The following is a 24,606-nucleotide window of genomic DNA, read 5'->3' as shown; positions in this document are numbered from 1 at the left end:
CCAAAGTCACACAGCAGCCGTGACCACAAATGAGATGAAGACATAGCTAATTGTTTGGGAAACCATGAATCTCATTGGGCTTGAAAGGCTTAGTCAAGGGCTACATTGCAACTTCTGAGATTGCCTGTGCCTGCAAGGTAGAACCGAGGCCAGAGGAGGGCAGCTCAGCCTTCTCGCTGGAGTAGCAGGTGGGAACAGAGGCAGCAAAAACGGCTTCCCCCTGTCCTCACATCACAGGTCACGTGGTGCCCCTCCCGCACTGTGGATGAGATCCCCAGCTCCTCACCAGACTTCAAGAGACCTTACCATCATATGCCAAGTAACTGAGTAGTTTCTAACCCTCCCATAAATTCCCCTTCTAGATACTTCTAGGTCCTGCCACAGTGCCACCACTTGCTCACAGAGTCCCCGACACAGGAGCCTACACGTGCCCAGGGCAAGACCACCTCCTGGGCCAGACACCTGGGCTGTGTTGCACTCCCCGCCACTACATGTGCTCGTGTGTTCTGGGCATTTAAAGTCTTCCCTTGACCCCGGATGACTCCAGGCATGTGTACCTTCCTCCTACATTCCAGATTGATTGCCTTTCGGGAAAAGCCCCACAGGGTCCATGCGAGGCCTAGACCCCATTGTATGGCTCCGCTAATGAGAGCTGTTGGCCCAGCCGTGGTACTTAGGACTCAGAGGTCACCTGGCATGACCGTTATGGTGTGCACATGTGTCTTTGCTTTGTCCACTGAGTCCAGCCCTCCTCCCAGCTACTTGCTGTGGACCGAACTCTCTCTGATCCCCAAGTTGGTACTGTGAGCTGTTAGCCCTGTGTGATGGCATTTGAAGATGGATGAAGCTAAGGGATGGAGAGCTTCCCTAGCACACACAAGACCCTAGGTTCCATGCAAAGCCTCACAAAATACAAGATGAGGCTGACAAGAGAGAACAGTGCCTTCCCAAGAGCCATCTGTGTCTCTCTCAGAGACACAGCAGAAAGGTTTATCTGGGAACCTAACAGAGCCCATCACAGAGCTGTCCACACCAGATTCCTGATCATGAGCTGTCAGCCTCCAGAACTGTGAGGAGATGGATGTCTGTGGGACCTTGTTACACAGCCTGACTGCCTGCTACAGTCTCAAGAGGCCTGTTTTGCCCAAGTAATTCCTCCATAATGTCCTGAGCCATGCTCTCTGAAAGGCATCAGGATTAAGGGACTGCCTCCCAGGACCACAGGGCTAGCCTGTGACTAGGTTTGCCCAAAGAGCAGGTGCTGCTGTCAGCTCCACGTCGTCAGTGGGCATCTGCCCTGGCATCTTCACAGGTCTCTGGGTATCAGCCTCTCCTCACAGCTGCCCATCCTACTCAGCCATCACACTCCCAGGAAGGTAATAACTGTTCAACACAGGGCCACACGAAGAGGGAAGGGACTCAGGACAAACATCACAGGGAGACACTGTTCACAGCTAGTCTGCTGGAGCCCAAAATCTGCCCTGTCCTTTCATGGGCACATCCCTTGCCACCTCTATAAAGGCAACAACAGTCATCCCTAACTTCAGGCTTTGGAGGCATTGCTGGCAGCTGCTAAGACCCAGCCAGGATGCTGTCACAGTCATGGGGTGGGGGTATCTTCTCAGCCTCCTAACATAGAAACCCGTACTGAAGATGGCGGCTCTCAGCCTACATCCATCTCACATGGGTTGTCTTCCTTCAGAGGGGGAGGGTCAGAATTACAAATCACATCCTGCCCCCACGGGAGCACCAGCTGCCTCGGGCTGACCACGTGTGGAATAGAATTCTGAGTCACCCAGTACTGCAAACCAGAGGCCTCAGGGAAGCTAGCCCAGCAGCAGCCAGCAGGCAGACATGCGAGGCCTCAGGGCTTCTGAGAAAAGTGCCTTGCTCCAAACTGTCCCCAGCTCTCAGGATGAGTAAACCCAACAGTTCTGAGGTGCTAGCCAGGCGATGGCATACTGCTGGGTGGGGGTGGGTGGAGCAGTTTGCACCAAACCCCAAGGTGGTGAAGGAACCGCTACCTTCGGCTATGCCCTTGAGAGACATACATCTGCAAGATCCAAGCAACACAGGACAGTGCTGCGGTGCCGACCCCCGGCAGCCTCTGACCCCAGCGCCTTCATTTCTGACCTACCCATGCCCACCAGGCACCTTAGTGGGCAACATTTTCAATAACCTAGAACTCTGTCCTAAAGAGGCACAGGACTGTGTGTCAGAGGTATATAGGAGATGCCACTGGGAGACGGGTGGCTGGCCAGTCAAGCTTGCCTTTGGAGTACCTGGAGAAGCACAGAATCCAGGTCTTGTGAGACCCCAAACTTGGATATATGTCATCCCATGTTGTCCCATCCGAGACATGTTAGCAGGAACCAGTGTGCGGACACCTGGCTCTGGATGGGTTAGAACGAGACCCTGGGCACATGGCTAGTAACACAGTCTTCTGGAAGGTCCTAGTAGTGTGTCACAGGGGCCGTGTGTGTGTGTGTGTGTGTGTGTGTGTGTGTGTGTGTGTGTGTGTGTGTGTGTGTGTGTGTGCGTGTGCGCACGCGCACTCGTGGAGGTCAGAGGTGAATCTCGGGCATTGATGCTCAGGCTGTCCTTCTTAGATGCTTCCTGGTCATAGGGCGAGGGGGTTACCTTGACCTCTGTGCCACATCATTCATCTGCCTGACAAGATCTTTTCCTTAACTGTACTAACGAGTCCATGATCTAAGATTGACCTAAAACTCAGTGGAGTTCTGGGGCTGGAGAGCTGACTCAATGGAAGGACAGACAAGCAGAACACAGAAGACAGCCAGACAGTTCCAGGACCTGCACGTCACCACAGCATACCCATAAAAAGTTAAAGCAAGTGTGTCTTGGCTAGACAGAAACTGATACAGGGGACAAGGCCCAGGGAGAGCCCTGCTCTGGTGTGTGGAAGCCACTGACCGCCCGCATGGGCCATAGGCCCATGGGGTAGAATGGACATCTCAGCAGATGGGACTATGGGTGATTGACTCAGAAAACCATGGCCCTGAAAGTCAACCCCAAGTAGAACTGTGCAGGGTGATGGCAGGGCTCCTGTGCCCAGAAGGTGACACAGCAGAGTCTCTTAATGACATCAGGGGAGAAAGGCCCCTTCGTGGGCCCTTAAGCTTGGTAACTCAGAACCTTGGTGGGTAGTAACGGTGCTGACCCTGCTGGACAGAATGAGACCCTGCATGCCTTTCAAGCTCTGGATGACACTCTGCTGCCAGCTGGTGACAGTGTGATGAGGATTACCAGAGTCACATTAAGTACACGTCTTTCAGGAATGAATTTAGCTGAAGAGAACTGTTCACCAAAAGACACTATTTGCCATACACCAGTTAAGCAAACAAATGGAAAGGTGTGAGGCTGGAGAGATGGCTCAGTGGTTAAGAGCATGTACAGCTCTTCCAAAAGACCTGAGTTTGGTTCCCAGGACCCACTTTAGGCAGTTCATAACCTCCTATAACTCCAGCTCCAGGGACTCTGATGCCCTCTTCTGGCTCCTGTGGGCACCTGCATTCATGTGCACATACCCACACACATACACACAAAGTATCAATAAGAAACGGAAAGGTGAGTTGGTGGCCCCTGTGACGGGGAGAACAATCACAAGACAAGGCTGTTCCCAATGCTGGAAGCAGGGACACCCCATAACCAAGCAACTCCACAGGCAGGTCTCACCTGAGATATAACCCCGGCACACATGCCAGGAGGGAAAGAAAATCCCAGACAGCAAGGAGAAAACACCCGGAAACAGCAGCAGGATGGGTGAGCAAGCAGTGTGGTGGAATACTAACTACAAGGTTGGAAAAAACAGGGGAGAATGGCAGCAACGAGCAAGCCACAGCCACTTAAGGTGGAAAGCAAAAGCGAATTCCAGGAAGCGCTGCAGTGAAGCCAGTTCTCAGGCCTGACAACCAAGCGCACAGTTCAGACAGCTGATGCGAACAAAAGGAAACCACAAGCATGGGATTCGGGGAGCCAGTCAGGTGGAGTGAAGGGTGTGCCGAAGACACAGAGTCCAGGCATTGTGCTTGCCCGGAGCCCAGGAGCTGCCACTCTGATGAGGCGCCCTGGACGCCATCGTGGCTGAATCAGAGACCACTGCTCACTGATAATACCACATACAAACCCTCCCGTTAGGGGCAAAACCCAGACCTGGAAGATGACACAGCAAAGCCACCTCTCAGAGCATGAGACACCACAAAGCAGGGCAGAGCAGGGACTACATGGAAAGTGGCCAGACACTAAGCTGGCCAGAGTCTGCACTCTGCTTGGATCCAGGATGAAATATACATCACACACACTACAATGTAACCAACATATAACATGTAAGTACAAATCCTTGAGTATATAGCTAATACATATTATAAATGTGTTATCTATAATGAACATTTACAGAACAATTGAAACTGTGAACACTGCATCTTATGTGATTAAGATTTTCTCACTTTTAGGAATGACAATGGTAAAAGTAGGGAATTTTTTAAAGTCCTTAATTTTTGAAGACTAGGTCAGGTAGCCCAGGCTAGCCTCAGGCTCCCTCTGTAAACGATGCTCCACCTGCCTTACCTCACCAGTGCTGGGGTGACCAGCACACCCCATCATGCTTGCCATGTGGGGCTGACATGGAACTCAGGGTTTCCCACACTCTGCTGCCTGAGGGCTCTTTAGAGAGTCATGACTGCAGGTTCTAGGCAGCCAGCCTTCACTAAACAATCAGAGGGGCCAAAGGTCATGACGAGGGGCTCTGATCCAAATTTATACTCAAGGAATATCAATAGGGAGTATGTAATTTTGATTCTTATTTGTTCATGTAATTAATAAAACATGCAAGCCTTAGTTTACACATACGACTGTTTCCTCCCTGATGCCCCAGGCACATGGCTAAGCAGAGGAAGACAGGGTAGGAAGTCCTTATTTAGATCCAACCAATGACAGGGACAAAAGGACCTGCTCAAATTGGCCATTCAAACCTTAAAACATCAATTATGTTAAGGCCATGAGTTCATAATGGCTCCAAATAAGTTGCAAATACACAACTCCAATTGATCACCAGGGAAGGATGTTAAAAGACTGGCCTATTATTTGTAAAGTGGTAAATAATGGAGAAGAATTGGGGCATTCATCTGGCTTTCCCATCGATCTGAATTCTCCCATTGTGGGCGCAGGGAAGTTTCCCTTTAGAGCTGTTTTCCAGCTTACCGGAGAGGAAGGGTTGGCTGGGTGGGAACAGAGCGTCACCCAGCGCAGTTAGTGTTCTGTGGGAGCTGGATAGGAACAGAGCGTCACCCAGCACAGTTAGCGTCCTGGGGGAGCTGTGGGGGGAAGCATTCCCTAGTAAGCACTACTAACTTCCTGGGACAAGGCCATCTGACGTCACAGCCCTCCTGTGAGGTGGGTAGCCTTTCAGTTATGGGAAGCTGACCACACCTCTCAAATGACTTCCAGAGGCAGAGGAACAGGCTGAACCTCCCCACTGGAACAATAGAGGCAGAAAGAAACTGGGCCAGAGAAACTCCACAGGACAAGCCACCACATTGCAGTAAAAATGGTTGACTAAATGCTGGGATAGGCCCACCCTTATGACACATTTGGGGGTGGGTGGCTGTTTAGTAGAGGAGGAGTGTGGGGTACACACACTGAAGACAACGGCAGCCACTCTTGAGCTAATCCTAATGCAAACACACGATAAAACCATCAAAACAAAGAAGATGGCTCAGCATAAGTTCCTGCTGTACAAGCATGTGGACCCAGAACTCACGGAAAATGTCTGCATGTGCGGGCACACAGCAATCCCACTCCTAGAAGACAGGCGGATCTCTGGGGTTCACCGGCCAGCCAGATTAGTGAGCTCCAGGTTCAGTGAAAGACCCTGACTCAAAAATGTAAGGTGACAACTGAGAGAGGAAAAGACTGGGTGTTGACCCTCTCTGACCTCCATGACACAGGGCGCATATACTCAGAGAGAGACAGAGGAGCTTTCTATGGGCTCCCAGCCGTAAGGAAGAAGGCAGCAGGCTGACAGAGGCCGTGGGGGCCTCCAAGGCCCCCCCAGCTGTGCGGGTCCTGCCTTAGGCAGCCTCAGGGGTCAATGATGTCCCTGAAGTGAATCACAAACTTAAATGCCTATGGGTCCCAAGGGAATGTGACCAAAGCCAGCCAAGCACAGGACAACCGACAGATGGTGTGATGCTAAGCAGCCCAGCCCCAGTCCTCACCATGATGTGGAGGGGTGTGGGTGCAGGGAGTGGCTGCCGTCTATAGGAGACGACACTGCCTGGGCTCTGCCTTGCCTTTGACTCCTGACAGCAGTGAGTGGAATGTGGGCTTTTTAAAACGTTGACATCTAACCTAAATATATTTTTTAAAAACACTGTGTGGGTGGGCCAAGCAAGGTTTTTCAGGCTAACTACACCCAGGGAATACCAGCCGGCCACCCCTTTCCCACATCCAAGAGCTAACTACAACTCAATCCATGTGTTAGGGAGACATGGAGAGAACTAGTTAATCAGCTTGGGATCAACTTATTTTAGGTGTTCAATAAAGCTGAGAATTCAAAAGTCCCCATCAACTTCCAGAAATCGGCAAGCACCAGCTGCTGGCCATTTCAAAGGCACTCTACCCTCCTCCGTTTGGGCAACAGAGCCTCCACTTTGTCCAGACTTTTGGAAAACCAGCAGCCAGGGAGTGTCCTTCCAGCTTTTCTGGGACAGTAGAATCAAAGGGCCACAGATGCAACTCATTTGGTAGCTCACAGCAGGCTCTTTAGTCCAAAGAGCCTGCACCCCAGGGTCCTGCAGCAAAGCCAAGCTGGCTGCCCCACACTGGATGTAATGTGACCCAGGGGCTGTCCATTCAGCTCACCTGCCCAGAGATCTAGTTTCAGAGCTGTACAGAGGCTCTGTGACTAAGGACCAGAGCAGACACCCCTCACACCCCACCCCGAGTGTCTTCCACTTTACCCACAGACACAGAAGGGACCGTGCAGATGAGCAAAGCAGGCCGAGCCCTTCCCTATAAACGGTCTCAATGTGACTGGATCCCCAAATCAATAAAAAATTTAAGAGGTGTCAAAAACGCCATGGGAAAGAGCCAAGTTGATGGTTTAGTCATTCCCCAGACCCAAGCCCTTCTCCAGGTGCTGAGATCAAGTCCAGTGCACCGAGGGCAAGAAGCAAGCCCAACAACATGGTAGAGGGCAAAGCCCAAAGCCCAAACCCAAACAGCAGCTCTATGGAATGGGGAAAACAAAACTACACATTCTTCACAAAAGAGGCACAGGATGGGGGCTAAGCCCCTGGGAAAACAAAACTCCACCAGCTGCCCAAAGTGAATTTACTGGTGAGAAAGAAAGAGCAGAGAAAGTATAGAAGGAAGAAGAGCTGGCCGTAAGCCGCTAACTCACTTTTTGGGGGTGTGCTTTTCCATAGAGAAGTAGGTTACGACGAGACCAGATATATGAGGGAAATAAATAGGTATTTGCATATTACATAAACACACAATATTACTTTAGGTGTGGTCTGGGGAGCACAGTCTACAACACTATATGCAGTGACAGCCCAACTTCCCCCGGAGTGGCTGTAGCATCTGCCCTGATTCAGATGAGGTGCCCAGGGGACCCTGCATAGGGGTGTTCAGTGAGACAGAGGCATCTGAGCCCTTCTGCCTCTGCCCTAATAGGAAGTGAGGTAGAGAGAGGTCTCTGTGACATTTGCCAAATGCTGAGCTACCCATTCCTTTTGCCCAGCTGACCCCTTTTTATTCCCACTGTGACTGCAAGAAACAGCCTGTGGGGAGGTAGCTGTTCAACAGAGCTCACGTGACGAGATGCGTATGGGTAATGGCATCTTGGTCCTCCATGCTGGGTGCCATCTGCTCACAGAGACCTGGTTCTCCGGCACGCAGGCTGAGTGGACAGCCGCTCTGGGAAAGACTTTCTGTGGTCTGGTGTCTTTTGCCCTCCAAAGGCAAGGGCCCATCCTATGAAGACATCTACCTTGCAGAATCCTAGAGAGAGGTAGAGCTTGCCTGTCTGGCAGCAGCTGCTGGAAGGCAGCTTCGTCATGGCCGCCAGCAGCGTGGAGTGCACAGAGAATGGACAGAAAGGTCTAAGCGGCACAACCACAGGCACAAGGTACTAAAGGGGCAGGGTGGAGGCACCAAACTGAGCCACCGCCGGAAGGGGACAGATTCAGGTCCCCTACAGGCTCGGTTAAGGGATCTGCAAATGGGAACCCCTGTCAACCCTGTGGGTTTGTCTGTGCACAGGTGGGGTTTTCTGAACTTTGTAAGGAGCCTTGGCTAAACTGACAAGAGGAAACCAGGCAGGATGAGAGGGATTCAGGCTGAGTCAACCTCAAGGCCCTTCTTTAAAGCCCAACTTCCCTCCTGATAGCTGCACGGCCCAGAGGCCATTAGCCTATGACTGTGCTGCGGCGGCAGCAGCAGCTGCTCTCGGAGGTGAGGCAGAAGGACCTGACCAGTGTGACTAACCGCTTTCTATGCTTGCAGATCCCAGACCTTACAGGGTGCTGGCAGATGGCTCAGTGGGTACTGCGTTTGCGATGCAAGCCTGAGGACCTGAGTTCGAATCTCAATAAAACAAAACACAGAAGGAGTGGGGGTGCATGCCTGTGACCCCAGCCCTCCTACAGTGAGGTAGAAGGTAGGGACAGACCTCCCAGAAGGTGTGAGGACAGGTAGCCTGGACAACACAGCTGAGAACAACAGAGACCCTGTCTCCAATAAGGTGGAAGGTGAGGATGCACACCCACGGATGACCTCTGACCTCCACAGAGGGGTACAAAGGACACATACCCAGGCAGGAACCCCAATCAGAGCCAACAGGCCCCAAACTAAGACTGGAAGCATGAGCCAGACCTGGCCCTGCTTGCCATGCAAGACACTGTCCTCCATGTTCATGACAGCGAGTGATCTCGCAGTGCCCATGCACAGGGAGTGTGTGTTGCTCCTTCTGTAGAAGGTGAGGAACTCGGATCAGCTGGGTTCATGATCCAGGACCCAAGGCAGAAGTTCCCAAACGGGAATGGGCACTGTGCCCAAGGCGCCAGCATTACTTATTTACAAGGGAAGGGGTGAAAAAACCCTCACATATTGCAGGTCCTCATACCTGTAGAGGGTTGTGGTACATAAACACAGTCTGTCTAAGATGCCTGCATCCCGTGGCTCAGGGACTAAGAAACCAGCATCAAACGGAGGAAGAGGGGCTGGGACACGTAGCCCAGGGGTAGAGCACTTGCCTTGCATGCACGAGGCCCTGGGTTTAAACCCCAGCACACACTCCCATACACCAAGCATGCTGTGAAGATCCAGGCTGTAATTTTGGGTGACCCATTTGTAACACTACACTATTGATTTGGGGGTGGGCGTTAGTACAGCTCAGTATTAACATATAGCAGGGAATACTCAGTTTTCATCCAGTCAATGTCTACTGTTTATGCATTTCCTATGAAGAGCAAGAGCTGAACATCTTTCAAACAGTGCCTCCCACACCCATAGATGCTTGCTCACACAATGTAGGCTGTCCCCACAGGTCACCTCCAGGCTCCAGCCAGCACCAAACCACATCCTCTCTCCCCAGGAGGGAGAAAGACATCAAGATGCCTGTTGAGTTGGGCCCCAGCTCCTTCTGCCCCCACAGTCTTCCTGTGGCTAAGACCCAAGGGCACACCCATGCCCCCAGGGTCTGTGGTGGACTTGGTGGTGAGTTGGCCTGATGACCCTCAAACCACAGTTCAGCTGTGGCATCAACATGGCTCCCAGGAGGAGTCATCAATGGTGAGAGTTACAGGTGACAGTCGCTTCTGAGTCCCCCTTCCCTGGCATCCCTCCCTAGGGCCTGCATCCAGGCACACAACCACAGCCACCCTGCACTCACACAGGAAGTGGCGGGGGTGACCTACACTCCTGTCCCACTTTGGCTCTTCTAGATGCATATGGAACAACCCAACTTGGGGAGAGACGCTCCATCTCCTTCTGCTAGGGATTCCCCTTCACCAAAGCCAGCGGTGTCTAAAATGCATGAGCACCCCCAGGCCCACACTCCGAGATTCTCAGGCTGCAGGCCCTAGCAGGCCCTATGACTGCTTGGTGTTATCTCAGTGTACAAACCTGTGAAAATGTTTAATTTACAAACTAAAAACTAACAATTAAAAAAAAACTATTGTAGGAAAAATTGTGTAAAACTATTTCATTCCAGAATTTTCCATTTAATATTTTGGACTGAAGTTAAACAGAAGAACCTGAAACTGAAGATGAGGCGGTGACTGTAAACTTTTGGTTGCCCTGGAAATGACTCGTGAACTTGACTCTCTCCTTCCAACTCTTGCCTTCCTCACGTCTGTTTCCCAAAGGCAGCCAGCGCCACCTTCTCCAAAAACACCCAGATCACTGCTGCAGAAAAAAACCCCAACACCACCTGCTGCTCTGACCTCAGGGCCACCATCACCTGCTGTTCCCACTCCCCCAAATGCTCTTCCTACAGACCTTCCGGTGGTAGTGCCACCCTCCAGCTCCTAACCTGTGCGACTTCCCGCGTTTGTCATGAGTCACTCCCTTAGACATTGGCATCTACACTTCTATCTGTCCCTGAACACAACAAAAACGCCCCAAGCCAAGGCTTTGTTTCTTATCCCTCCTTCAAAAGCCTAGGGAAACGCCTGACTCAGGAGGCAGACAGCAAATCCTCGGGGGTCTGGGCATGAATGGTGGTCAAGGACTGAGGGGGAGGAAATGGGAAGACAGGGAGAGCTGGAGAGGATGGAGAAGGAAGAGGGAGGGACTCCATTGCTGGACCAGCCGCCTTCAGTGGCCTGAACTGCCCAGGTACAATCTGAGGCTTTAGGGAGAGAGTGGGCCCATGAGCCAGGGCAAACCAGGCTAGAGTTACGGATGACATGTCAAGGGCGGAGGAAGGGGACCTGCTACACCCAGAATGTCATTCATTTCCCCTTTCAAGGAGACTTTTGCCAGCATCTTTAACCACCAGAGTGAGAAAAGCAGAGTTCGCAGATGAACTCTCAGCCCAAGAAGGAACAGGTGTAAAACAGGCAAGAGCATGCGGGAGTACTGCCCAGAAGAGGGACACACGGCAGGGCACTTGGTCATATGCCAAGTTGGGAGACACTGGGGTGTGGAGCTCCTTGGACCCAGGGGAAAGGCTGGGCAAACTTCCAAGGGCAATGTTTGCCTCTGTGCAGAGACTCATGTCCATTGTCCTCAGCTCACACACCGCCAGTGTGTGGCCTATGTTCTGAGCTACTGGCTCTGGCTTCAGGGAGAGAGACCTCTTTGAATGACAACTGAAAGGACCCCAAACCCAGTCACCCTCAGGCAGATGGAAGCATGTCTTGAGTCTATCTGTCTGCTTTAAACCACAAAAACACATCAAGAACCCCGTGCCACTGAATAGGTGTGCAGGGGTGGGGGTTGGTCCTGGTTGCAGGGCCTCTCACGAGGACCCAAAGCCCTGGCAACCAAGAGGCAAACTGCACCCACATTTTCTAAGTTCACCCCGGAGCACAGCAGGCCACACCAAGCAGAGCTTTGGAAACAAAGCAAGCCAAGCACCAAATGAACTGGCCAATGACACCTTGCTGCCTTGGGGACACATGGCTCAGGCCCAGGGAGACAAAGCATAAATGGAGAAACCTGAATATAGCATTTGAGGGACTATCTTGGGCTGCAGGACCAGACCTGCTGTGGGCCACACCTCGAGGACTATGGGCTGACAGAGGACAGAAGACGGTGGGAATGGCTCCCCTCAAAGTATGTAATCCGTTGCTGTCTAGGAAGTGCCAGGGCACCTCCTGGTCTCACAGATTTTTTCATGTCAACCAGGACAGTCAAGGCTCTGTCCTGCAACAACCTAACCTTTTTACCTTCTAAATCCACAGAACCTTCCTACAGAGGATTCTTCCCAGTTACAGGGGGCAGGAAGAGAATGAGGGGTTGCAAACCCTGTGAAGAGGCACTGAAGAGAAGTCTCCTACACTGGAAGCCATCGGTGCTCAAATGTCTCCATGTCTGAGGGCTGAACCATGTTGGGGGAGGGGAGCTCACCCCAACACACCTGTGAGTCTGCCTGTGTCTAGAAAGCTACCTCCAGAGGCCCCACAGGGCCCCCCAACCCAGCTGCTTCCTCTGTTACACCCGCCACCCCATTTGTACATGTGTGGCTATGGCAGGCATGGGCGACCATCTCTGACCCACCAAGGTGTCTACCTACAATTCTGTAACTGAGGTGACTAGCATTCATCTTTAATGCAGGACAATGGTAGAAGTGGGAGGGGCAGACACATCTCTGCTTCCAGAGACCAAACCAAGCCCTCCCAGAGGCGGCTGGGAGACACTTGCCCTGTCCAGACACGAATCCCTAAAGCGCCTTGCCTCCAATGGGGTCAGTCTCCCGCCTCTACATAGAGTGAGACCAGGTACACTCCAGGGCTCTGGGAGCTGCTACCATTAGCTGATGCTCTGTTGAGCTCTCTTTACCAACAGCTCTCTTGAAGTCAAGCAGCAAGACTGGTTCTCACCCGATGTCTAATATCTCAGATGGAACGTGCCCAGGTCACCTCAGAGCAGTCCCTCACTGCTGCATCTGACTCCCAGGCTCCATCGCTACTCACACAGCAATGCTACCAGGTTGGTCTGCCCAGGCACACGGGACAGCACTTTGCTAATTGTCCCAAAAGATCTTTGCTGAAGAGGTTTGACTCTGGGTGACAGCTCCAACACTGAGATGAGATCGTTGCTGACTGAGGCTGTCAGAAGTCTCAGAATACCTGGTAGCCAGGATGGGCAGGACTTCAAAGACTCTGAGCAAGCAGCATAATTTCCTGTCACCCACATGTCTGCAATCAGTCCCAGGTCTCCATGGTAACCACGGCACCTATTCTAGAGCACCCTACCTTGCTTCCTGTTGGGCTCCTGGGAGCTAATGGTCCTAAGTGTTTAGGGGTGTAGGTGGGACATCCCCAATCCAAAAATCTAAAATGCTCTAAAATCTAAAACTTGAGTGTCAAAATGATCTCAGGAAGTTTCAAATTCTTGATTTCTCCAGATTTCAGATTTGGGGGCTACGGAGGCAGGAGTGGCAACACAGTGCTACAGGGTATCCCCAAATCAAGACCACTTATGGCCTTGGTGCGGGACACTCCACCATGTACCAGCTGCTACTGCCCATGAACTGTGAGCTGCGGCTGGGGGTAGGGAGCAGCTTGCCACTTAGCATTTCTTTGTCCATTTTAGAAACCACCATCCCAGATTTCTGATCTCCTGGAGTCTTAAAGGGGAGAGAAGTCTCTTCTGCCTGCCCCGCCCTCTCTACCTTCAGGTGTGTGTAGCCTTCCTCTGAGAGCCCAACCAACCCTGTGTCGGCTGCTCTGACACACCATGTCTCTGTGCAGGCCATGTGCCCACAAGCTGGGGTCACCTTCACACAAGGCCTTCTTCCATCCTCCCCCTGGCCCTGCCACCCCATCAGCTGGGCTCATCCCAGCGGAAACCCATTGCTACCCCCCATCAATGGTTTCTGTGTCCAGGCAGCACGTGCCAGAGCTGCCTGCAGCCCCCATTCATGCTCGGGATAGAGCCCCTTTCAAAGCTAAGCTCCCTCCTCACTATCCGCCCCTCCCCCATGTACAGAAGAGGGCCATAAAGTGGGTTTTCCTCCACAGGAAAGAAAGGAGTCTTCCCTCCCTCCTGCCTTCCTGTCCATCTAAATCTGGCCACCGAAAGGGTATGGAAGCAGTGAGACAGACCCCGTTCATGACCTCAGGGGACACTCCAGCAGCCAGAAATCCCTTCACTGGCTTTTTCTATTAGAGTGAGGGGAGGGGACACCTATGACTGCTGGTACCCACTCCCAAGCTCCCTCAGGGAGATGGTACATGTGTGTGACACTAAAGGTTAGCTTTTATCAGCCCTCGAGGTAAAATGGAGATATGAGGTCCAAGGAGGTGGCAGAGTAGACTGGGCTGGGGGGGGGGGGCCTTGTCTTCTAGAATAGGGACACTGAGCAAGCACAGCTTCTTACCGTCATCCAGGTAGGTCTGGTCCAGATTCTGTTCCTGTTTGACTGTCACTCCAGTGGGCACAGCGTCCTTCTGGTCACTGACTGGGGGTCCGTTTTTGGTAGCTCTTTGGCTCAGGGCAGTCTGTTGTTGGATGACTGTGGGGTAGGAGCCTGGGCTCAGCCTCTGGCCTTGGTTGATGGGAGGAGGGCCAGGCCTGGCAGAGCTGGGGCCCAAGTTTTCACAGTACATGATATGCTGAAACTCCTGGTGCCCCCCGCCACGAAGCTGCTGGTTGGTGGGTGAGTAGTGAATCACGGGAGAGGCCTGCTGGCTAGCCGAGGATGTGTGTGGCAGGGTGGAGCCCTGGCCCTGGCCCTGAGAACCAGCATGCACCAGCACAGAGCGGTGGGCATCAGCCAGACCCAAGGGTGCTGCCAGGAGGGTCGGCTGCTGGTAGCCCAGTAGGCCTGGACTCAGGCTCTTGCTCCTCTGGTAGAGAGCTGCTGCGGGGCTCTGCTGCTGGTAGCGGGCATCGGGGGATGAGAGCCCCGAGCGGAACTGTTGGCAGGGGGCCATAGTAGCCACAAGACAGGAAGGGGACTCGGCCAGCATTGGGTGCTGTGGGTAATACGGCTGGCTCCCCAGGCCTCCATGAGCAGGACTGCAGATCAGAGACGGGTCATACTCGTCACTGGGCTCCGTCTTGATGGCAGGGACTGTGGAAGAGAAAAGCACAGGGCTGCAGCCATCATGGCTATGCGTGAGTGTGTGCTGAGGAGAAGGGACAGTGACTGGAAGCCTGGCTTTGGGGCCCAGTGGGTTCGAGCACACCGGTCTGATGCGCATTAGCCTCTGGCCCCAAGATGCACACCCCCACCCCAGAATTCTCTTCAGGTGAAACTTGACCTTGGTAATGCCTTGGCTTTCCCAGCTGTGGACGGGTAGAGGAAGGCTGGAATCTGTGCAGCCTTATTCCCCAAGGCTGGAGTGGGGAGGAGAAAGCGTGTGGTGACTGCCCCTCCCATTGACCCCTGCTGTGTTTCCGTCTACTGGACACTGCCCAACACAGTGATGTTCAATTTTCACTGTCAACTTGACAGGATGGAGAGCCACCTAGGAGACATGCCTTTGGGTGTGTCTGTGAAGGAGTTTCTACATGGGGCAAGTGTGAAGGCCCAGCCTGAATGAGGACAGCAAGATCTCATGGGCTGGGTTCCTTTATTAAAGAAAAGGCATCCATCTCTGTCTCCTGACTGTGATGCCATGTGACTGGCCACCTCCCGCTCCTATACCTTCCCCTCCGTGAAAGGCAGTACCCCCTCTAAATGTCAAAATGAAACCTTTGTCCCTTACATTGCTTTTGTTGGGTACTGTTCATAGCAAGGAGAAAAGCAGGTGACACCTTCCAAACATCCCCCTCAGCATCACCAGGTTCAGGAGGGAAGGACAACTACACAATGGTGGAGAGGATTGTCACCAAGTGTGAGTGGAGCAGCCTCCCGAGAGTCAGGGTTGGAGGAGGTGAGCAGGACTACAATTCTGACTCCAGGTCCCCAAGACCACTTCGGCAAATGCCATTCAAAGGGCAGTGTCTCAGTTCTAGAAGCTACAGAACTGAGGGGTGGACCTTGCTGGGGTTCCATTCCACCACCCCAGCACTGATGCTCAGCCCAGGGAGCCTCGCTACCACAGACGAGGGGAGAACACCAGAGAGCAGAGGGAACAGCCCTCTTGCTGCAGGGACGCCACACACGCACAGTTTGTACAAGGTTCTCCCTGCAGCTTTGGGGCCCATGGAATGCCCCTGCTCCTCCTGTCACATGGGTCCTCATGGTGGCATCTTCATCACACAAATCTACTATGCACCCTGCTGAAGCTGAGCCCAGATGTGTGGACCACTCAGGGACAGTGTGGCTGTGGGGCTTTCAGGGCTGGGATTACAGGTTTACAGGCCAGTGGGCCTTCCCTAGCCTAGAGGGGTGTAGGTGGGGGCTTTCCCAAGGGTGAGTCAATTTATTCTGCAACTGCTGTAGTTACTAACCTATCGGTTGCCTAGGAGTCGTCACTGGAAGCACCCTGTGGGGTTAGTTCCACTTTCTCCGGCCTACAGAATTTCGTGAATGAGACCTTCTAGTCTGGGTGTGCCTCAGGTGACTCCACCCATGTGGGGACAGTCAGGGACCCTGAGAGTTCTAGAGCATGTTCACCTTGACCCTGAATGTGATCAAACCTAAGACAGGGAGGGGCAGCAAGAGACATCTGCTTGCTATCTGTCTGCAAATGTCCGTACCCAGCACCAAGTAAAAAACATGGATGACAATGGCACCTGGCATCAGTGGCTCACACAGGGAAGTGCCTTCCAACACAAGAGGAAGCTGAGGCTCAGAGGAGTGAGTCACTTCCCTCAGGTAACCCAGCTGGGAGCAGACCCTGGGCACCCTGAGCCCCTGGCCAGTGCTGTCTGTGAGCTTGGGGTGTCGGGGAGACTGCCTCACCTGGGTGGTAGGTAAAGTGCTGTGGCTGACTTCTTTTTCTCTTTCCGTTGATGACGTAGAAGTTCACTTTCACGGGCACTCGAATGTGCTTGTTCTGATACTCGGGGATCTCAACAAAAAGCATGTTCTAGAAGGAAGCAGTTGTCATGAACTTGACCGCATACAGCCATACAGGAGTCCTACCCAGATCCCAACCAAGTCCACCTACAGCAGGCCAGCTGGCTTCATTCCCCACATTTACAGAGAAATTTGATTGAAGGGAATTTAACTTTTCATCCCGGCAAGGAAAGTTGGTCTAGCAAAGTGTGTGAAGATGTCAGGGCCACAAACCAAAGGGCCTGGGGCTCCATAAGTGGCCGGCTCACTAAGTGCAGTTTGTACTTGCTGAGTAACTATGAAGTTCTCTGTGGGGAGGAGGGAAGGGGGAGGAGGGAGAGTGGGATGGAGAGACAGAGGGAGGAGGGAAGGATAAGATAGGAAGAGGGACGGGAGAAGAGAAAAAGAAGGAAGGGAAGGAGAGGAGAAAGGAAAAGAGGAAGAAATGGAGGAATACAGTAGAGAGAGAAGAAAATAAAGAGGGGGGAGGAGGGGGAGGGGAGGGGAGAAGGGAAGGAAGGAGGCGGGAGGAACAGGGGACAGAGACCTCTGTGGGGTCTCTGAGCTCTGGGGGTCATCTTGGGGGCTTACAGGCTGGCTCTTGTCTTTATCCACCGTGGCTTCCATCTCCCAAACCTGCTGCCCATCTGGAAAATACAAAAACAACAAACAGCCTTTGAAGGAACCAGGAGAAGCCAACAGCGTAAGACAGCGCCATCAACCCACATCTCCACCATATCCCTTTAGCCGGGTGTGTCGGTGTGCAGGTGTTCCTGTGGTGGGGAGAGGGAGGGAGGAGGGAGGGAGGGAGGGAGGGAGGGAGGGAGGGAGGGAGGGAGAGGACGTATGTGTGTGAGAATGTGTATATGTGAGAGAGAATTATGTGAAGAGTTGTGTGTGAGAGAGAGTTGACTATGACAGAGTTGTGTATGTGAGAGTATGAGTGTGTGAGAGAATTTTGTGTGAGTTCTGTGTGTTTGAGAGCGTTGGGGGTTGTGCGTCCACATACTCAAATAGTTTTTTTTGCAGGAGAGAAGCCTATAGAAAACTTAGCAGTAAACAAGCAAAAACAATTTGGAGGAACCGCAGACTCCACCATTGTAATCTCTTCCAATTCAAATGGCTATTTCTCTTTCTTAAAATCAAGTCACTGTTCTCCATGGCACCTGAGTACATTTGTCATTTCCAAAAGGTCCCCAATCCCAAGGCTGTCTCTGGAGCCTCGTTATGGTCCTGGCTTGTCACCAGTGTCCCCTCATCTGAGAACACAGGTGGTTTAGCTAGCCCACTCTAAATGGGGACAGAACAGGTGGCCTGACTCATGGGTCACCAGGAGGTGAGGGAACCCCTAAGCCCACTCCATTGCTCTCATGTGAGTCACCATAGCAATGACACCGCTCTCCCAGCAGTGGCTTCTCTTCCTTCTCAGGGGCAGAGGACCGTTCACTCCCTGAGTCTGAGGCCAGCAAATGGGGCCAAACGAAACTCTTTATTTTCAAATTATAGATTTCTCTCCTGACCACCTCCACTGACCGCTAGGCAGTCTTCACTGAAACAAAACATTTCCATGAGGGCTTCCAGGGTGTTTGTGGAGCGTGAATGCTGAAGGATATTAAATAGTTTTATGAGAAAGGGAACATTCTTGAAGCTAGTAAACGCTTGGAAAATGCTGAGTCAAAGTGCAACGGGTTCCTTGACTCAGCAGAGGCTCCAGTGTGCTCACTACAGTGGGCTGCGAAACAGAGCACATCCCAACATCTGGCCTAAGAACCCCGTCTTTTTCTGGAGCAAAGCTGTTAGTGTCTGCTGTAATCACTTAGGACCCCCAACTCTGAGGGTTGGCCAGAAAGATGTGGACTGTGAGCAGCATTTGAACTTACTGGCCTAGGGACAACCCCCCTCCCAAAACAAAACCACATTCTAACAAAAATCCTGTAATTGCTACAAAGCAGTTGTAATTGGAGGTTCTCACGGCAAGGGATAAGCCAGGTAGCAGCCAGGGTTCAGTCTTGGCTTTGTGATTCAATGAGGTACAATTCTGAACTTGGACTCTAGCAGCCACATGAAAGGCCAGGCATGGCCACACTTGGGCCTGTCACCCCAGCGCTATAAGAGTGGATACAGGACGGTCTCTGAGGCTCACTAGCTGCCAGCCTAGCTCTAGGCTCAGTGAGAGACCCCAGCTCAAAACAATAAGCTGGAATGTGATGATCAGGCTACCCAAAGTGGATGCAGAGTGACAGAGGAGGGTGCCCAGCATCAGACTTGGGCCTCCACACGCACATGTACAGATGCAGGTGCTCACATACACATGTGTACACACAGGTGCACAGACACACACGTGTGTACACACCACACACCCAAAGTAAGATGGAGGACAACAGAGGAGGACACCCAACATCAACCTCTGGCCTCATATGCACAAACACAGATGCAGGTACTCACAAACAGGCACACGTGCACACACACATACATGCATACATGCGTGCACATGTGCGTACACACACACACACGTAACAGAGAAAGGTGAGTACAGCCATTCTTCCTGGTCTTCGATCCCAGTGGAAGGGACCAAGTGACAAGTGTTGGTTGTCTACTGATCATGTTGAAAAGAAAAAAGAAAATAGCCATAATGGGATATACAAAAATGTCATCAGGTCCTTCTCTGAGGGACCAAGAGAAGCCACTCCAGATGCAGGAGAAAAGGTGGCCAAACGGACACCAAAGGCACCTGGCCAGAAGCCATCAATACTCAGTTCTGCAGTATGCAAAGATTGAACTAGTCCGAGATTATCCTCACATTTATGTCAAAGATGGACCCAACGTCATTGACAGGGACCCAGGCTGCACAGCCAGGCTCTGTGGGTTCCAACCTTGCTCACTAACTGCAGTGTGAATGCTGAGCCAGAAGCCCGGGTGGGATGCAGTAACTGTGACCCTCTTGCCCGGCTTCTCACTCCCTGAGCTCAATTACACATGAACCTCACCGCTCGGAGGAGCACTGACTGGGGAGGCTGAGGCAGGGGCCAGCCTGGGCTACAGAGTGACTTTCAAAACCAGACCAAAAGGACAGAACGGCAAGGAAGGGGGGGGTACTGTTGACTGAGTTTCAGAGCTCATCCTTGGGAGGTGCCGACAGAATTCCTGGAAGAACTGTCAAGAGTTGGACTGATCCTTGCTCTGTAGCCGAGGAAATACTGAGAGGCACGAGGTCAATGCTCACAAAAGGTTATCACATAGGTTATGATGTTCTTTATGGAGCCAGGAGAAAAGGACAGAGGCCTCACCCTTCACTGACGGGCACGACTACCCAAGGAGCTTGAGTACAGCCTGGAAGTGAGCTGGCCCAACGCCATCAGAAGGGGACCTAAGGCTTGGAGGAAGTTTGTGTAAAGATACAAGCTATTGTACCACAGCCTCCAAGCTCCAGTGGAGCCCAAGGGAACAAACTTCCATAGGCTCACCTCACTCTCCAGGTTCATGTCCTGCAGCCAGCACTGACTCCCTGTGTGGCCTTCAAGTGGTACCTAAACCTCTCTGTGCTTTAGTTTCCTCCAAGAATTGGGTTGAGTATTAAAATAGGCAGTTCAAAAAAATGTTCAGCCAAAAGCTCAGGCCATGGGTGTCACCACCACTTCACTTTAGAATTTGGGATCTTACACTGGCCTCCAAAAAGGAGAATTGGCTGGGTTCCTAACTCAGATTTTGGGGAGTAGGGTCTTACTAAGTTGCATTCTTTGCTCAATGAATAGAACAGTCATGGATGGAACTCACAGATAAGGACTGGCTGGATCCATCATGGCAGCCTGTAGCCAATAAAGGAAGGAAGGATGGACAAGTGAATAGATGGACAGGTGGATGGATGGATGAGTAGATGGGTGTGTGGATGAGTAAGCAGGAGGATGGATGGATGGATGGATTGTGGGTGGATGATGGATACATGAATGGATAAGTAGATGGATGGGCAAGGGTGAGTGAGAGGGCAGATGATGGATGTGTGGGCGGGTGGACAGACGGGCAGACAAATGTGAATGTAGTAAATGATGGGTAAGCATTAGGGTGAGTGAGTGAGTGAGTGAGGAGGTGGATGGATGGACAGATGGATGGATGGTGGATGGACAGATGGATGGATGGTGGATGGACAGATGGATGGACAGATGGATGGATGGTGGATGGACGGATGGATGGATGGGTGGATGGACAGATGGATGGATGATGGATGGACAGATGGATGGACAGATGGATGGATGATGGATGGATGGGTGGATGGACAGATGGATGGATGGTGGATGGACAGATGGATAGACAGGTGGATGGATGGTGGATGGACAGATGGATGGATGGTAGATGGACAGATGGATGGATGGATAGTGGATGGAAAGATGGATGGATGGTGGATGGACAGATGGATGGATGGGTAGATCTATATTTTCCTAATTGGAAAATACACCTCTATTTAATTAAGAAGCAACCTGACTCAGTATCTACAGACCAGTCTATGTGGCATGGGACCATCTTGTGAGTCTATAAAGATGGCTGCTTGGATATAGTTAACTACAGGTAGGGGGGTGCTGGCCTGTGATCCCCGTGCTTGGTAGACATAAGCAGGAGGATGGTGGGTCCCAGAATAGGCTACCCTATATAGCTGGACCCTGTCTCAAAAGCAAGACCCTAAAAAGCAGGGAGTCTGGGTTCCCATGTCACACCTCTGGCTGGGCTAGCTGAGGAGAGATTATAGTGACACCTCCCTGTCTCCTATCACTTATTCGAGACATGTGGGATGTGACTTTAACCTACTTGCATTTTAATCTTTTTTTTTTTTAACTGAGACAAGTACTCATGTAACTTGCTGGCTTCCAACTCTGTATGTAAATGAAGATGACCTTGAACTCCTGATTCTTGTCTCCTCTGACATGGAGGGTTGCAGGCATATGCCACCATGTGCAATTTATGCTGTGCTGGAGGTGAAACCCAAGGCCTCATTCATGTTAGATGAGCTCTATACCAATAGAGCTACCATCCCCTGGTCCCTTAATCTTCTTTTTAAAATATATAAAAAAAAATTTTCTTAGGAAAAATGTATACCGCAGCTACCTCATGACCTGCCTGTCCACAGGTGCCCTTGGGGCCATAATCATAGCTGGGTGCTTGTCATAGATTCTGATTCAGATCTGGTGTCTCACACTGCAGGCCCTGTTCAGGGCTAGGGACGGGGATAAACATCCTCCTGCCTTCTGGGTTACCCAGACTGGGAGGCAGCACCTGGGATCTCTTCACTTTGCCCCTGCTCCCCGTGACTCTCAGAGCCATCCAGCCTTCTCCAGGCTTCATGTCACAGCTCTTGTAGCTCTTGCCATGGAACAGAAGCTGGGGAAGGAGCGGGGACATGGGGGTAAATGAGAAACCATACAAACTTCATGTGACTTAATCCCCAGGATACACTAAGGGGCCTCGGACCAGCATCTTGTACTCCCCAGTTCCCAACCCCCCTGCAGGCCTGAGGCTCAGTGTACCTGAGTCTGTGGAACTGACCTGAGAGGGCCGCATGCGTATCTGCTGCCCTGAGATGAAATAAAGGACATGGTCTTGGGGCAGGTCTTTGGGGGGACTCCCTAGGTCTAAAGGGAACAGGGCTTGGTGGTCAGCGTGGAGGAGGTCCTTCTAGCTTTAGTTGGAGGGGAAAGAGTAGCCAGGAGTTTGGAGCAAAGGGGTTGGAGATAGAAGAACCTCGGCAAGACTAAAAGGAAAGATGGGGTGAGGGCTGAACTCAGCAGACTTCACGGGCATGGAGTATCCTCATTAGGTGGCCTTACCAGAGTACTCGGAGTGAGGAAGGAAGGCGGGGATTCAGGGAGGGTGGAGGAGATGAAGGGATAGATGAAGGGAGGATGAAAAGAGGGTTGGCCGGATGGAGGCAGGAAAAGCCGGGTGGGGACACAGAGAGGGCTGGACGGATGAGTGGACTGACCGATAAACAGGTGGCTAGGACTAGGCATAGTGCTTGGTTGGTATAGTGATTGTCATGCACAGGTCCTGGGTACTGATGCCCAGTACTGCAGGTACCTATGCTCAGTACAGTATAAACTGGGTCCAGTGGCACATTCCTTGAATCCCAGCACTCAGGAGGTAGAAAGTGAGGGGATCAAAAGTTTAAAGTCATCAGCTACACAGTGAGTTCAAGGCCACCCTAGGCAACTGAGACCCTGTCTTAAACAAACAAACAAAACAGGCAGAAGGAGGGAGAAATGGGGGAGGAGAGAGAGGTAGAGGGTCGCAGACCTGTGACTATGTCTGCTGGCAGCTCAGAAAGGTTAGGGATTAGGGAGGGGCTCACAGGAAGCAGGACTGGGGAAGGGGGCTAAGCCCCAACTGTCTGCCTGGAAGAGGGGGTGGTGTCATCACTTCCAGGAGGAGCCAGCTGATGCAGAGCACTTAGGCCCTGAGCTGCTGCTGAGCTGGAACGTGTAGGGAGGAAATCCAAGTGTCAGTTCACTTAGGAAACCAGGCCTGAAGCAGCCCCTGCCCTGCACTCAAGCACCAGCTAAATGAAGGATGCTGAAGTCACCTTGGTCTGCACTTGATGACAGTTAAGCAGTGTAAGTGGGCCCTTCCTAGCCCATGACACAGTTTACCAGGGAGACTCAGGGAGGTCAGGGGTGTCCCGTTAACATAGGATCTCATGGTGACACTTACACAGATTTGCAGATGAAGCCACTGGACACCTACACCGTTTCTCTCCTGACCCCGCTGGCTTGGCGGGCTCATTCCAGGCCACTATGGCAGTGCCTCTTCCTTTTGTTTCCCAGTATTCACTCGGCCCTCTTCCTGTCCACGCTCTAAAGATCATCTGAACAATCTTGAAACAGTAGCCACATTACAGGCTCCACTGAGTACCTCCACCAATGTCCCCCTGCCTCGGGGAGAAAACCAGACTCCTCTCCATGCCTACAGGCCCCAGAAGAGGTGACTCTCTCCCACACTCCTCACCCCATTGTCCACTGAACCCATCCCCATGGCGGGCTGAACTCCTGGACAGATCCTCAGAGCTCTCTCTTCTGGAAAGTTCCTTTCTGACCTCTCTGCCCAGAGTTGCCAGATGTTACCAGTGAAAGCGGGGGTGTGCAGACACACTCGAACTTCAGAACATCAGTTCCACTTTCTACAAGCATGCATGTTCCTCTGTTGCTGCCTGGGATGCAGGTATGAGAGCAGCTCAAGGCTTGTCTGAGGGTCACAGGAAGCAGGTGTCCTACACCCCCAGCCCTCTTGCAGACTCCATGCCATGCTTATAAACAAGCCTGAAGTGTTACACACACACACACACACACACACACACACACACACACACACACACACACACACACGGCAGGGGCCTTATCTGTCATGCTACCCTTGACACACAGTAGATGCTCAATAAATACCCAAGGGTAGATGTGGAAGCCCCAGAGGCCAAGTGAGTAGAGAAGCCAGCCTTCCACAGAGGCCCTTGGAGCTCTGGCTCGCCCCCACCCCTCCTGCAGCCGCTGTCCTCAGAGCTGAGCATCATCTATAGACAACTTTGCAGACTGCAGTTGCCAGGCACTTTGGGAACCAGGAAATTGGGGTTTGGGGCCCTGCCCGCCACTGATAAGTTCTGTCACCTCAAGGAAGTCTGTGGACGGCTGTGACTCAGCACCCCCATCCGTGGAGGGGGAAGGGAGGGAGCTGCCATCCCCCCAGCTCTGCTGGGCTAGAATGCCAGAATCTGAAGGCTCTCCCTGTGAAAGGGAGAGAATGTCCACTGTGTTGGGAGGGATGATTCTGATGGCCAAGAAAGCAATGGGCCCTGCCTCATAGACTCCATGTGGAGAGGTCAGAACTCCCCCAGGAGGGCAGCCGATGCCTTCAGAGCACCCACTGTTGCCTGTATTTGCAGTCTCCATCTCCTGATTATGCTAAAATACTAATGACCCCATTTTAGA

At 52.2% G+C, this 24,606-nt stretch overlaps 1 protein-coding gene across 1 annotated transcript in view; it reads right to left on the bottom strand.

Annotated features, from left to right (window-relative positions):
• The window catches only part of Nfatc2 (nuclear factor of activated T cells 2), a 113,902-nt gene that overhangs the window by 10,845 nt on the left and 78,451 nt on the right, over window positions 1-24,606 (bottom strand). The window contains exons 7-9 of the mRNA XM_027423325.2: window positions 17,237-17,292; window positions 16,550-16,676; window positions 14,075-14,770 (exon numbers count right to left, since the gene is read on the bottom strand). Of these exons, the coding sequence (XP_027279126.1) occupies window positions 14,075-14,770; window positions 16,550-16,676; window positions 17,237-17,292 (879 nt within the window). The remainder of the gene's footprint in view (window positions 1-14,074; window positions 14,771-16,549; window positions 16,677-17,236; window positions 17,293-24,606) is intronic.

This window comes from Cricetulus griseus, chromosome 6 (assembly GCF_003668045.3).
Source record: "Cricetulus griseus strain 17A/GY chromosome 6, alternate assembly CriGri-PICRH-1.0, whole genome shotgun sequence".
NCBI lineage: Eukaryota > Metazoa > Chordata > Mammalia > Rodentia > Cricetidae > Cricetulus > Cricetulus griseus.
Note: the sequence above shows the minus strand (reverse complement) of the source record. Positions and strands in the feature narration are given on the sequence as shown.